The sequence below is a fragment of the Apteryx mantelli genome, chromosome 1 (genome assembly GCF_036417845.1).
Source record: "Apteryx mantelli isolate bAptMan1 chromosome 1, bAptMan1.hap1, whole genome shotgun sequence".
Lineage (NCBI taxonomy): Eukaryota > Metazoa > Chordata > Aves > Apterygiformes > Apterygidae > Apteryx > Apteryx mantelli.
In genome coordinates this window covers 183,611,003-183,625,633 of record NC_089978.1, presented here as the reverse complement: position 1 = coordinate 183,625,633, position 14,631 = coordinate 183,611,003, and the positions used below count along the sequence as shown (strand labels likewise).

The 14,631-nt window shown below is 41.2% G+C and overlaps 1 protein-coding gene across 1 annotated transcript in view; it reads right to left on the bottom strand.

Annotated features, from left to right (window-relative positions):
* Positions 1 to 13,723, bottom strand: part of GRIP1 (glutamate receptor interacting protein 1) — a 353,208-nt gene extending 339,485 nt beyond the window's left edge. The window contains exon 1 of the mRNA XM_067313906.1: positions 13,567 to 13,723. Within this exon, the coding sequence (XP_067170007.1) occupies positions 13,567 to 13,621 (55 nt within the window). The 5' untranslated portion in view covers positions 13,622 to 13,723. The remainder of the gene's footprint in view (positions 1 to 13,566) is intronic.
* Positions 13,724 to 14,631: the final 908 nt, after the last annotated feature.

The window sequence follows — 14,631 nt, the reverse complement described above, 5'->3', positions numbered from 1 at the left end:
AAGAATAAAGATGACATTTTCTTTACAAAACAAATGTCTCTCCTCTGACTGGGCATTTGTGTTCAAAAGACATTCCTTGAGGACTTTTTTTCAGGGAAATTTTCAACACATGAAGATGCACCAGTAGAGTAGGAAACTAGCATGCACAGAAGAATATGCACATGCTTTAATAACTTATAGTAGTAAGGATCACTGGTATGTAATACAGATGTCTGTTTAGAAACAAATATATGTGAGTACTACCTGTTAGAAGGAATATTATTTTTTTCATTGACTGGAAAGCTATAGAGCATTAGAAAAGACTTACAGCAGTATCATATTGCAGCGTATTATTGTTTTTATTCAGCTTTTTTGTTGTTACTCAGATCACTCCATGTATTAAAACACAGAATGAAATTTCCATTTGACATTAGCCTCCTGGTTCTGACTCAAGCAAATGGACTTAAAACCCTTTCTATGCATTTTATTCACACAAACACAGGTTCTTTCACAGAAAAAGAAGTGCCTCTATTTTTTTTTTTCTAGTCGTATTTTCTAACCAACCATTAAAGAGAAATCTCATAGACTTTCTGCACATAGAAATGACCACAGCTTGCATAAGTTTTCAATTGACTTAAGAACAAGACATCAGAGTTCAAACAGCAAAGCAGACACCTACTCTGATCTTGCAGGCACCACACCTCCATCTCAGTTTCCTCACAAGGTAATACCTACCTGGCTGTAATGAAGGAAGACAAAGGTTTATAAACCACTACTGAAGATGAAAAGCGTTACAGAACTCAAAATTCTCTCCAGTGGACAGAGCAGACAACATTAAGATTTGTCTGGCGGTGTTTTATGGTTTTCTTTGGAAATTTTTAAATTTCTTTTTCTACTTAGACTTGAGTAACACTTCCCAGGTGGCAAAGCATTTTCAAAGCACAGACAATACATCAAAAGATCACAAAAAGAGACTAGAACACAAAATCAAAGTAGCAAGGATTACCTAAAAGTATATGTATTTTAAACTACCCAGGAATTAAGGTGCAAAGCAAAAATTGTTGCTAGTCTTCCCCCGCACATCTTTCAACACAAATCCACAGTAACAGTCCCCAAGCGTTAAACCTCTCTTTCCACTTTCTCAACATTTAATCCTCTTGTTTCATGTAATGCCATACTCCAGTTCCCCAAAGAATGAAGGAAAAATTGCCCAGAATTTTACCCCTAGAAGCAGAAGTTAAGTATGCAATGGGAGGAATGGTGGTTTTTAGGACCCAAAGAAACAATGATTTGGGGGGGGGGGGGGGAAGCAATTCTCAAAGTCTTCACTCTGCAAAAGATTTTTTTCCTCCTGTTATGACACGTAACAGTATTTTTGTGATTATGAATCAGGCAAATCTGAAAATGCATTGAGATCTCAGACCTGTTTTAGTACTTGGTTTGTGTTGCCATTGGTAATAAAACTGCTGGCTCTAGGTACACGTTTTTTGCACATCACATTCGTTCATGATGCGACATTTTTCAATCAATGGAAACTAAAAGATGTTTTTCCACCAGAAAACAAAGAACATAAGCATCTCAAAGTTAAACACATTTAACTATTCTTCCAACAATGAGTATGAGGAGTAACTAAATGGATAGCACCTAAGTATTTTATATATTCTCTGGAAAAAAAGAAAGCTTTTAATTAAAAAGAGAGAGAAAATTCATGGATATTTTAAATCCCTTTTACTGGGTTTCTCTTTCCGACACAAAACAGATATTAGCATATATCACAAGAGTGATCTTTAATTAAACAAAATACATAGTTTCTCTTCATAAGTTTCCTTTGATCCAGTTAAGCATATGCCTAAATTTAAGCACATTGACTTCAAAAGTATTATTCATCCTCACGTATCCATACACTTACCCAGCGAAGGAGTCGGTGGCCTTGACTTAGAGATCTCCAAGATCAGCATCAAATAAACTTGCACCATGTGCTTTTCCATTCATACGGTTAGAGCCTAACAGCTTACTGAGTGCCATGATCTGATCCAGAAAAGCATGTATGTCTGGTTTTAAGTACTTTGCTGGATTAGGGCCTCAGTGCAGGACATTTTGCTGGCTCAAGCCTTTCATGTTCGTATCCTGCTGATAAATCACTCTCTCTGACATACTATCAACTCACATCAAGTTTTTGTTTTTCTTTTAATCCTTAATAAGTTATCAATTGATGGCAAAAAGATGATTATTTCATTACTACTACTTACTGGAATTGATATGCAAGTAAGATAATTTGTGTGTTTAAACTGGAACACCCACCTTGATTCATTATGATAGACTAAAAATTATTCTCTTTAAAGAATACTATCAGAAACCACAATTTCAGAACAATTTCAAGAACAGACCTTCACTTGTACCCCCTATGTACTGTACAAGCAAAGGACTATATCCCGTAAGAGGTATATTTTTAAAAATAATGAAAAATATTTATCTTTAACCTTGCAAAAGCTTAAACGTGTGTTTAACTTTACCACCCTGACTATTGTAATTGCATAGGAATAATCTACAACCTAACTTATGAAAAAGTAACATAGTTCTATTTATTTCAGTATAAACTTTTCTCAGAAAATAACAATATATTCATGTAACTGCGTAAATTCAGAATTTGCCAATTAAAATATTTACAAGTTTCACATAAATACACTGAACCTTCATGTTAATAACTGAAAGCAAATGGCACAAATTACAAGCAAAAGACACTTCATGTAATTATTTCAAGCAGCTAGCACTACGGAAACAGTAAGCAACACTTGAAACAAGTCAATTAAAGACTACTTTTTAATACTTTTCTCTAGAGAATCAGCCTAAACACCAAGGAGTTGTTCAGTTTCAGGAAACAGGCCCATCATACAATTACTTTTATGCTGACTTTTTTCATGCAGTTAATAAAAAAAAAAAAGCCTAGTTAAAAAAAAAGTAAAAAAAAACTATTGCCCACCCTGATAAGATCACAATCAATAAAAAGCAAGATTTAATGGAAGTAGAAAAAAAAATGTCAAAACTAGCTTGATGTATGTTATAAGCTGGAAAAGTATTAAGACAAGTTTTTCAGATGACCTAGAACTCCACAGCTGAACTACAGGGATGTTTCCTATATTTAAGCCATCTACTGGAGGAAGTCATCTTAAAATTCTAAGACATTATGTTTTTTTTAAAATACTTCAATTATGTTTCAAAAAAGAAACATATGTACAGAAGTGTGTCTTCAGTCATCACTTACCTACCCAGATCTTTGACAACAGCCAAAAACAGAATATACAGCCAGTAGCTGAACCTTCTTCTTTTCCTTTGGTTTGAAAATTTGACATTTAATGGCAGAGGGTAAATCATCTGAAAATTAAGGTTCTTTTTCATATTAAAATCTTCTGAAAAGTGAGAATCACTTCACCCTAAATATTTAAATAAAAGTGAACACAAATCTAAAATGTATCTAAGCAGAACAATGAACTAACACAACACATAGCATCCCTGATTTTCGTGGGTTTTTTGCTTTGTTTTGTAAAACAAACACATAAACACAGATACCAGTGCATGTCTGAATCTGTGGACAAGTCAAAGCAACAACTCCAGCAGATAGGAGATTTCAAAAACTTTATGGTTAGTACATTAAAATAAAACAAAGGGAAAAGACCATGGAGACCATTTTAAAGACCACAGAAAAGCCTGAGTTAGTGCCCCATTTTTGTCATCACTAGCATTGACGGGAATACTTGAGAATACTAGAGTCTACAATACTATTGAAACCAAGACAACACGAAAGCTAGTCACAATATTTTTGTTCAATAAGCAAATGTGAACACACAAAAAAACGCCAACCATGTCTTACACTCTGTGTTTGAGATATGTGGAGGTTGTTTCAGATTTTTTATTACTAATAGCATTCTTCAATTGTTAAATAAGTTATTGACTTCACAAAAGCTACAAGTATAAAATTACTGAATTATTCTTATATGTTACCCATTTCATTCTTTTATACTCATACACTTCTCTCTCCTCTCCACATAGGTACCCACACCTCAGCCCAAAGCATTTAATCAACTGCTTCACTTTTATGATGCAAATTCTACAAGTTTATCTGGCTTCTGCATATTTTGTAAACAAGTTTATCAGTACTAGTAAGAGGTGAAGTTAAAAGCGCTACAAATTATAATTACAAAATAAATTTTCATAAGAGAGAAGATTCATTTCATTGGTCCTACCAAATCATGACATATGTAGAACCTTTTATAACAAAGCTTAGTCAAAACCTACATCTTATATATTGTTTGGTTGGTTTGGGAAAGATTAATATTACAAAAAATGTCAAGCAATTTACAGGTATATTCCCACAAAATTGGAAACTTTTATCAAATGTATCAGTTGTTTTGAAAGGCTCTATGCCCAAATCTCACCACATTCAAAACATTACACTATCTATAAAAACACCATAAAATTTAAAAATAAGTAAGAATAAAACTGGCACAGAGGTGAAGGAGGCAGTGTATTTTTGGCCAGGAGGAATTTCACTCCCTGGTTCTCTGGCAGTATTTTCTATGCGACTACCACTCCAGTTTCTGCCCAGCTGTTGTGCAAATAATCCATTCCTAAAATAAAAACAAGTTGAACACTTCACTGAATGCCACTGAAATCAAGCTTTTGTCCGAGCAGCAAAGCTTTCTGCTTATTCCACAATAGCCTTATCTCAAACTTGGGCCCCAGCACTGCCCCAGCACAAGTGTGGGCACAAGTGAGGACAAATAAGACCTTCTAGTTCTGCCAGTTACCAGGGTTTTAAAGACAGATTTTGAGAATACAGAGTATAGCAGGGAGCTTGATGCAATCCACTTTCAAAACCATCTTGCCTTAGCTTGAATGCTAAAAAACTTCACAGGTCAGAGGTGATACCTCTAGTCACCAGCTCATTATTGATTCTTAGAGAGCAAGAGCTGGCAATGACAGTAAAAGACAGAGCAGCAATTAACTCATCTTTGCAATAACAATACAAAGGACACAGGATTTAGTCCACAGACATTATAATCCAAACACACAAGAAACTAGGGCAGAGGTGTGTAACTCATATTTTAATAACAAGTTCCAGTAAGGCCTCTTCTCAGCAAACACTGCTGCTCTGAACCACACACAGAGTCACTGTGTACCATGGAGGACCCAATGCACTCTTCCTGCCTGTGTAGACCATATTTATCCCTCAGACATTTCTGGCCACTGTAAAAGGTTTTAGCACATTGTTAGCTGTCACTATGCAAAATAAATAAATAAATAAAAATCATTGGTTGCTGTTTTTCACTTGTTTGCCTGAAAAAACTGTTCTCACTAATATTCTCCTGCTGTAGAAGCGCCTAAACGACAAACAAGGTTTGGACCATGGCACATCTGGACTCCATCACAGGCAACTGTAGAAGAGCTGATATCATTTGTATCCTGCTAACTGATATCCATAGAAACAAAAAGCTTGAAACATGAAAACTGATCTCAGATTTGGCTCACTTAAACACATGCTCCAGTAACTGTTGTGGTGTTCTTTATTTTGTTTGTTAAATGTAATTGTGTTGGTTTGAATTCTCATTGAAACCACGGGACAGAGAGATCATGTCTCACTGTATATTCACCTAGCAGGAATCTTAAGGCAGCTCACTAAACAAAATAAAACATTTTACATAGTGCCTCTCTTCCTAAGAAAGATAGTTACTCGGAGAACGTGTTCTGACAACACTTAACCATATACAAAGTACTGTCTGCTAATAAGGAAAGTGTTCACATTCAGTTAGACAGTAGTCAGATAGTGCCCCACAAAATCGTGGCAGTGCAAATTCTGTCTGGTCCCAGTGATAAAGCAATTTATGAATATATTTTTTCTGACACTGATTTTTAATGGTCATCATTGTGCATTGTTCTTAATGTAATTTCATAACTCCCCAAAATATATTTAATTTTGAGTGAAAAGTTAAAATTTAGTAAGACTACTGTGGAATTCTCTAGAAGTCCCAATACGTAAAGAGGACAGTAAAACTATTAAAATATTCTTTGCAGCTTTCTCTGTACAGTCACAGAATCTTTCCAGAGGTCATTTTCACAGAGAGCAAGAAATGGAAGAATGTTCCTACTCCGCACAAGACAGACTGAGATTGTGTCAGTCACACCTGCCTTGATTCCTGTGGTCATTTGCAAGGAGAGACAAGACAACAAACTTCCATGTGAAATATGTATCAGTACCAAAGTGGTCAGTCCCTGCTTAACCTGTTTTTTTTCTTTCACGTGGTCTCATAAAATAACACTGTAGCAAGCAAAGAACTTGGCATTACATTGCTTCTATCTAAGGATGCAAAATCAGTGAACAATAAAATTAGCACCGATAATGACTTTTTCAAAACATTAGATGATCAGCATCATTCAGAACAATAAAACCTGGCTACCGTGTACTGTAGGACATGCCAGAACAGTTTGTATTGTCCAGTTACTTAGTACAGCATGTGCCAATTGGAAGAGAAAGGGAAGAAAAATCAGTGGGGTGATTCAGTAATCAAGATTACTTGCATTCAAAATAAATGTTACTATTCTTCCCTGAATTTTACAGTGTAATGCTCATCTTGCCAGACTTAAAACACTGAACAAGTGATTGTCCTGTCCCCACACAGGATGCTGAGGCATCTCATTAGTCTGCTGTTGCGCACATCAGAATAGATGGTGCTGGAACATTTCAATATGAGTAACTTCAAATGCCTTAGGAATAAAATCCAAGTACCGCAGGATTTTACATACATGATCATAAGACCCTTTCAGAAAAGGGCTGACTTACTGCATCCTTACTGATAAACACTAGCATGACTAAACAGGGATCAGAGATGAGCAATTTGGAAAATGCGTACCATCAAGCCTTGCCTACTTCAGCCTCTTTAGAGCAACAAACTCTCTTGACAGTTCTTCATGGAGAATCTTGAGCAGTGGTAACTCAGTTATTCTGGACTCATACAAAAATTGTCCACAGTAGAGATAAATAGGTATGTATTGGGATTCAAAAAAAAACTGTCTACCTCCAAATTACTAAGGGATCTAACATAAACTTCCACGTTTCAGCTTATGTCCTTCTCTAAAGTATCAGGGCACAGGAAACTCTTTGATCAAAAACGCATGTTTAGGGCTTATCTCCTTCATGGCTCACAGGCACCTGCAAATCAACTGGGCCCATTAGTGACAACTATTGTTAATGCTTCAAATTCAGCATACTGCTGTTCTTTGAAGGAAGTTAGAGTGTTTGCTGGCAGATCAATAAATCATCACTCATTGCTGGCAAATTCCCAGACCAAATCTCCATTTTTGATGAACATTAGCAAAAGATGTTTGCCTCTGCAAAAATAAAAATAGTTTATTTGCAGCAGTATTTCACATCTTCTTTCTATATGAGGAAAAAACTTGGTTATGGCCCAGACACACTAGATGATCATCTCTTGGCAATCAGTGAAGACCACATTATCATGAAGATTCTGTGACAGCTGTCAAATTATTTTAATACTGCAGATCATAAAATGCTATTAAGTTGGTTGTGGCAGATCACAAGAGATGTAGATGCTGTTTGCTTATTCTTGGTTCCTTTCATGCTAAAAGGACACTAGGGAGCAATTGTTGCCACTTCCATTCATGTGCTAGAACCCTCCTGGTCCCATCTGGTTTTAAGAGAAAGAATGAAGAAATTGCCACAGTGTCTGTCTTTTGCATGCTGATGAAAACCAGCTTTATCATTTCATTTTATCCTACCTGGCCAGAGCAGCAAATTATCTTCACCAGCATTCAGTTTATCAAATGGAGAAAGACCAGCTGCCCAAGACTCAGTTCAGTCAGACTGAGATGAAAATAGGCAGAAGCCCGAACAAGGACAAAATACATATCTTTTGTAATTAGTGTTTTGCTATTAGCGCACCTTTTGTATTAGTGTTTGCCAGTTTGAATTTTAGTTACATTTTCAGCAGCTACTAGAGGACAAAAAGGCAGCTATAGTTAAGTCAGTTACTTTTGTTGTGACAGCAGCTAAGATATGGTGACATTTCCTTCCATTTTTGTCCTTACCACTGTTATTCATGACTTTTTCACTGTAAATTTAAGCAACTATGGATGGGACAGGATAGGACAGGATAGGACAGGATAGGACAGGATAGGACAGGATAGGACAGGATAACTAACCAAGTGCTTTAATCATTCACTCTCTAGGTATCAAGGAATTCAACTTCCAGGTGACCTAGACTCTAAATTAAGTCTATGCACTGTCTTCACTCTTGGGGTAGAGACCATCCTTTCAAGCACCTCATCCTCCAGAGCTGAAATCCAGCTGTTCACCCCCAATACCCCATCCTGATTCTTATGGGCTGCCATTGTAGTTTAAGCACATCCTTTCCTCACCAAATGTCTACTGCCTTCTGGTTTATACTTTAACTTTTCAGGAGGCATGTGACAGATGTGAGAAAACAGATAAAGAAGTACAGACAGCCTTTGCACAATACTTCCGATTCCAAACTTTCCTGACACTTGAGAGTTTAAAAATTATAGTCAACCAAATGCAAACACTAGGTCTCTAACTCACACTTTCTTTAGTTTCTGTGGATCCATTTATGCTCAAGAAGATTCATCTTGCCTTATTAGGCCCCAGCTTAAAGACGATAAACAGTTATCCTCATCCTCTTTTGTTGAAATTTAAACAAATACATTTTAACTTGCAACTGGAAAGAGTCTGAAGCGTATCCTCTCAGTTAAAGTGGCCTCTTGGTTGATCAGATATGAATTACTAAGCCACAATAACATGATTAAATTCAATTACGGGCCCACATCTCTCACTTATCTTTGAAACTGATTCTCTCCCAGCTTAAATTCAGCAGTCAAGTCCACACAGCAGTAACCTAAGAGACAAATGCTTGTTGCCAGAACATCTTCCATGAGAAGATGCTAATTTTGTATTTATGTATTTCTTATTCCTTGAGTTCAGGGTTTAAAATTTTAAAGTTCACCTAATTTCCCTGACTTGCAAGAATTGTGAAGATGGATGGAAGAACAGAAAATAAAAATACAATCTTTCCTTCTTTCTCAACATAAGTGGGCTACGCTGCTGAGTCAAGAGGTAGAACAACTGTGGAAAGCAAAATACCTTTTTATCTATTTTTATCAAGATGAAAACATACTTGAACACATTCTTAAAGTTAATAACTACATACATTAAGGGATACCAAGCAGCCCAGGAGTGAACACACCAGATATGCAAACATAGTTTTTTTCTGTGCTCCTGTCAAACTTGATCAACTATAAAGTTGAAACAGCGGTTCCATAAAATGCCTTCATTTAACTTGATTGGAAGGGATATTGAATAAAACTAATTCCAGAAACATTTTTCTTCTCAATGTATTTGCTCAGATGTCACCTCAAAAAGTGTTTTAGGTAGTTTATAACAAGATTTGATTTAGCAGCTTAGGCAGAAAATCTGGGGGGGGGAAACGTGCCCTGAATTTTAATGACACAGTCTTCCACTGGTGAGTCTTAACACGTCATTTCTGAAATGATGGGGTATACTGCATCAGCCATATGCTACAGTTATATTACTCAACACAGAGCGCAATTCCTGTCCTGTAAAGGAGAAGATCCCCTGTGATAATTTTGGTAGTGGAATCCAGAAGCACCAAAGCCACTGCAGAATACTGCTCAATTATGGAAGCAGCAGTAGCAACTCAACGGCTGTGCCACAATTTGCACAAAAAACAGCTATCCATTTCATTTTTAAATATGGTTTTATAGTCTGTAAAAAAAGGCACAATATGATTTTTTAATTTGACGTGAGTATTCTCTATAATTTCTGCAGTGAAAATATCTAAAAATACTCTTTTTGGAAGAGAATCAGTGACATTTCAAAGTGCAACAACCTTCTCAGTAACAAAATGAATTTGATCTCACAAATTCTAAACCATGGATGTATGCATGCACTCTCTCTGACACTGGCAAAGCTTGAAACATTTAACCCATGTTATTCTCCTTCACTCAGGGTATCGATTTTTGGCAAGGGGAACCAACAGTGCTGCTCACATCCCTGTAATATCATTTTAGTAAAAACTGCCAACTTCCATCAGCAAGGTGCTTGTTTTGTCAAGGTTCTGGATAACCTCTACTCTCATACCATTGAGTTTTCAGTAACTGACCTGTAGGGACCACAAAGACAGGCTGAGCTAAGGATTTTATGAGGTGGGCTGTTCAACACAGATGTGGGGCTCTGAAGCAAGGAAGGGGCAAACAAGGATACTGATATAATAAAATAACCCTGCTCAGAGCAAACCCACTGTGTCTGCACCAACATATCACTGTTTGTAAGACAACTCTTCACATCAAAACAATAAAGTTCTGCAGAGAATTGTTAAGTCAAACTCAAATGCCAGAAACACACTGCTGGCACTAGCACCATTATCTAGTTTTGACGAACCAGACGGACTGAGCATCAGGGCGACACAACAGCATTTGAAACACTTCCCAAAGCCATGCTGCATTTGCTTGGATGGAGACAAGCATATCAGTACCAAGGGAACCTTTTATGCAGCTATGCCTCAGGGATACACTTGACTCCACATATGTAGACTCCCACAAAGCCCTCTAACAGATCCTCTCTAACAAACCTGCCTTCCTCTCAAGCCATCACTTCTCAGCTCCCACAGTTTTCCCCTTTCCACAGCTAAGGACAGAGAGACCTAAGCAACTCTATAAATGCACACGTGCAGTAAGCCAAGCTCCCAAGGAGAGGCTGAAAGGAAGTCCGTGAGGTTTGAGGAAGAAAAGCCTAGGGTAAAATGGTCTGCAACAAACCACACACAGTTCACCAAAGGGAAATCCTTTCCTTCCCGCTTTTCCCACCTCCTCCAGCACCACACTTCTTTTCATGTTTGAACCTGCTACTGCGACATCTCCAGCTAGGCTTGCAATGCAGGCTGCACCTCGACTGTTCACTATGACAGGGAAGAGGCGTGGACGGAGGACACATTAAGGCTGAGACTGAAGAAGCAAGTCAGCAAGGGGCATGCAGATGAACCAGGATTATTTAACTACTCCCTTTTTTTTTGGGGGGGGGGGAGCAGTTTGCTTTTTTATAGCCTGCTTTGGGATTTTCCACTAACAAGAAACTTCAGCACCAAATTAACTGAGCACTTTTGTATTGTTATACAGGACAGCAAAATCACCGCTAGTCAGTCCTGCTAGTGTTCACAGGATACAATAAAAACTAGCTCCCCTCACTAAAATAAACATTGGATTTAAACAGTCAGATTACAGAGATACAGAATTAAAAAAAAATACACAAGAATACACATGAACAAAATGTTTCTTGTATGTTATTAAATATTTTATATTGTGTGCATGTATTATATCCAATACATACAGACATTTGGGATGGATAGATAAATGGCTTTTTTATATCCTATATGGGCATGTATATGTGACAAATATACCATTATTAAATACATCATATCCAATATTATTCCATATCCAATTTATAGAAACTGACTGTATAAAAAGATGGCTTCAGTGTTAGCTTAAAACAGCAGCATTTACATTCACAAAGGTCTTCTAACTCCATGTATGTAAAACATTCTGCAGAAAAACTGAATGGAAATATTTTCTAGAAACAGCAGAGGGGGATGTTAGCACAACTGGCTTTGAACCAGAATTTAACTGTATCTGTAATTGCCTTTTAACTCAATGCCATGCTAAACTCCTACATTAGCTAAAGATGCACCTTCATTTCATTATGGCACTGGCCATTTTTCTGGCTACTTTGAAAGCTTTATTTAATCTATTTCTCATACTCAAGGACAATTAAATTCAACATTTTTGACCATTTAATATTTTTCTTAAGTCTAAAGGAGAAAAGTTCCAGTAACTGGAATTCTGCTAAATTACTAGCTAAACTTGAGCAATATACAATGAAACACACTTTTGAAAGAAATGGCTTACTTTAAGTGCAGAAAAGCTTTTCATATACACAGTGGAAATACACAGAAGGAAAGTATCAGTGATAAGAGTTTTAAAATGCAAATCTATCCAGCTTCATAATGAAGATGTAAGAGAGAAAACAGAAAAACTGTTCACAAATCAGTATTTTAAGTGGCATCAAAACCCATCAGAGCAAAAACATTACCACTGTTTGCTTCTAATAAAGACAAGCCTGCATGATACAGCTCATGACACAACCTTTATGAAGAATGAGAGGAAAAAGTCTTTCCAGTTTCTGACATACCCAGACTAGACTGTTTTTGAAGTTCCCCATCTCTAAAAGCACGATACACTTTGACTACTGTCATCTACCCTATTTCTGTGATTTCTTAACTACACAGGTAGATTTTTGACATAAAAAATATGACCACAGCTTTTAGTAATGTGTACACACTGAGAGGAAAGACTAAAAATACAGCCTCTCACAGCTGAAATACCTGCTCCCATTTCAGTTATTATTTTTATGCCATATGTTTGTGAACAACTTCTCATTAAGAATAGGATTTACTTGTAAGAAGCAGTGCAGTAGTTCTGAAACAGACCTCCATCTCCCATGTAAGAGTAGGATACTTTTCCAAAGAGCAAACCAAATCTCCTCGTTTTTAACGTTTGGTGAATTTTGGTCCTAGCAATACAGCTAGATACTGTATAGAAAGGCAAGCAAAAATTGAAGTGCTACTTCGTAATTCCATACAGTAGCATAGAATTAACAACGGGTATAGCAAAGACTTAAGACGACTGGTATACCTTAAAGTTCCCAAATGTTAACACGGTACTTGGCTTTTCTTTCTTTGACCCACAGCCTGCCGACAAGGCAGCGACACGGTAGTCTATGACGGTGGAAGTCCTCTTGGTGGAAATGACAAAGTTACTGTTTTGTTTAAAATAAACAGACTGTTTACTTTTGAAAGTCACCAGAAACCATCCATGCTTCGTTTTCTTACAGTATTGATTTCTAAACCACGAGCACCACTGCCTCGGCGGACGCCTGGTGCCAGAGGGGCGCGGGAGGAGGATGTATGTGCACGGCTGCTTCTGCCGGCGGCAGCTCGCACCCGCGGCGCTCTCCTTCCCCGGGGGCCGCGCCAGACCCGCGGCTCCGGGCCGGACACCTGTGGCCCCCCGCGCCCGCGGGCGGCGGGACGGGACAGGACGGGCCGGCCCGGGCCCACCCGCGGCTGCGTGACGCCGGGGGACGCCCAGGGTCTCCCCCCTCACACAGGCGCCCCCGGCCACCGCGAGCGAGGCCTGCGGGAGGCGGCGGCCGCTGCGGCAGCGGGGAGAAAAGTTAGTTGCCGCCGGCGCGGGGGAGGCCCTGCCGCCCCGAGGCGCCCGCTTGCGGCTCCCCGCCGCCGCCCCCGCGCGCCCCCGCTCCTGCCGAGGCGGCGGAGCAAGATGGAAGGCGCCGGGGGGCCCGTGCCCCCGCGGGGCGGCCGCCTCCGTGCCGCCGGCCGAGGGGCAGGAAGGGGCGCAGCGGGCCGCGCGACGGCCCCCGCCCGCGCCTGCCCGCGGGCGCCGGTGCCTGCCCGCCCCAGCGCTCACCTCGCTCCTGCTCGGCTTGCAGGCAGATGGGGATGTTCTTCTTCCAGCCCGGCATGGCTCCCGCACGCCCCCCGCTCCTTCAGCGCTGCGGAGGCGGGGGGCTCATGGCAGGGCGCGGCGGCGGCAGCGGCGGCGGCGACCCGCGCTCGGGGGGGAGGCGGCGGCGGCTCCGGCGGCGGGCAGCGGCGGAGGGGCGGCGGCCTCGCCGCGGGAGGGAAGGTGGCGGCGGCGGAGCTCCCCGCGCTTGAGGGACGGGAGAGAAAGAGCGGGGCGGGCTCGCCCGGTTCAGCCGGGGACAGCCGCGAGGGGCGAGGGGAGGGACTGTAGGAGGGGGAGGCGCGCGGGGGTGGCCGCCCCCGGCCCTGCCCGGCCCTCCCCGCCGCCTGCAGGTGGGACTGCCCGAGCCGCCGCTGCACAATGGAGCGCGGCGGCGGCGGCGGGGCGGCCCCTGCGCGCGCGGCCGCGCCGGGCGGCCGTTGCGCCCCTGCTGGGCCGCCAGGTGCGGGGCCCGCGGGCCGCGCCCTGAGGCGCGGTGCCGCCGCAGCCGGGCACAGGCCGCGGGCAGGCGCCGCGTGTCCTGTCGCAGCCCGCGGGCAGGCCCGGCCCCGGCGGGCACGGCTCGGCGGGCAGAGCCGGGGGCGGCTCCGCAGCGGGATTTCTCTCCCCCCCCCACCTCCCCCGCCGGGGCTTGCTCTGAGCGAGCGGCTGTGGGGGAAGGGGTCGCCCCGGGCTGCTTTTGGCTTCACCATCTTGTCACTTGTTGAAGGAACGGAGAGTTTGGGGCCGCTCCCGGCTTCCAAAACCTTGCTTGAAGTGTCTGCTGCTGTGTGCTGACACACGGTCTTGCATTGCAGTTCAGTCAGTGAAGCACGTTTCATCGATGCAGAATTAAAACGGGCTTCTGCCATTCCCTTTACTCTTACAGAGTGACAAGTTTCCCAGGGCTCGCGTGTGGAAACCGGGACATGAAGAGTTAAAACACACACCACCTCCCACGGTACAGTACCGACAGCCCCCTGATCAAATAACACCGGATTTGCACCATAAAGAGCCTCAGACCCTGAT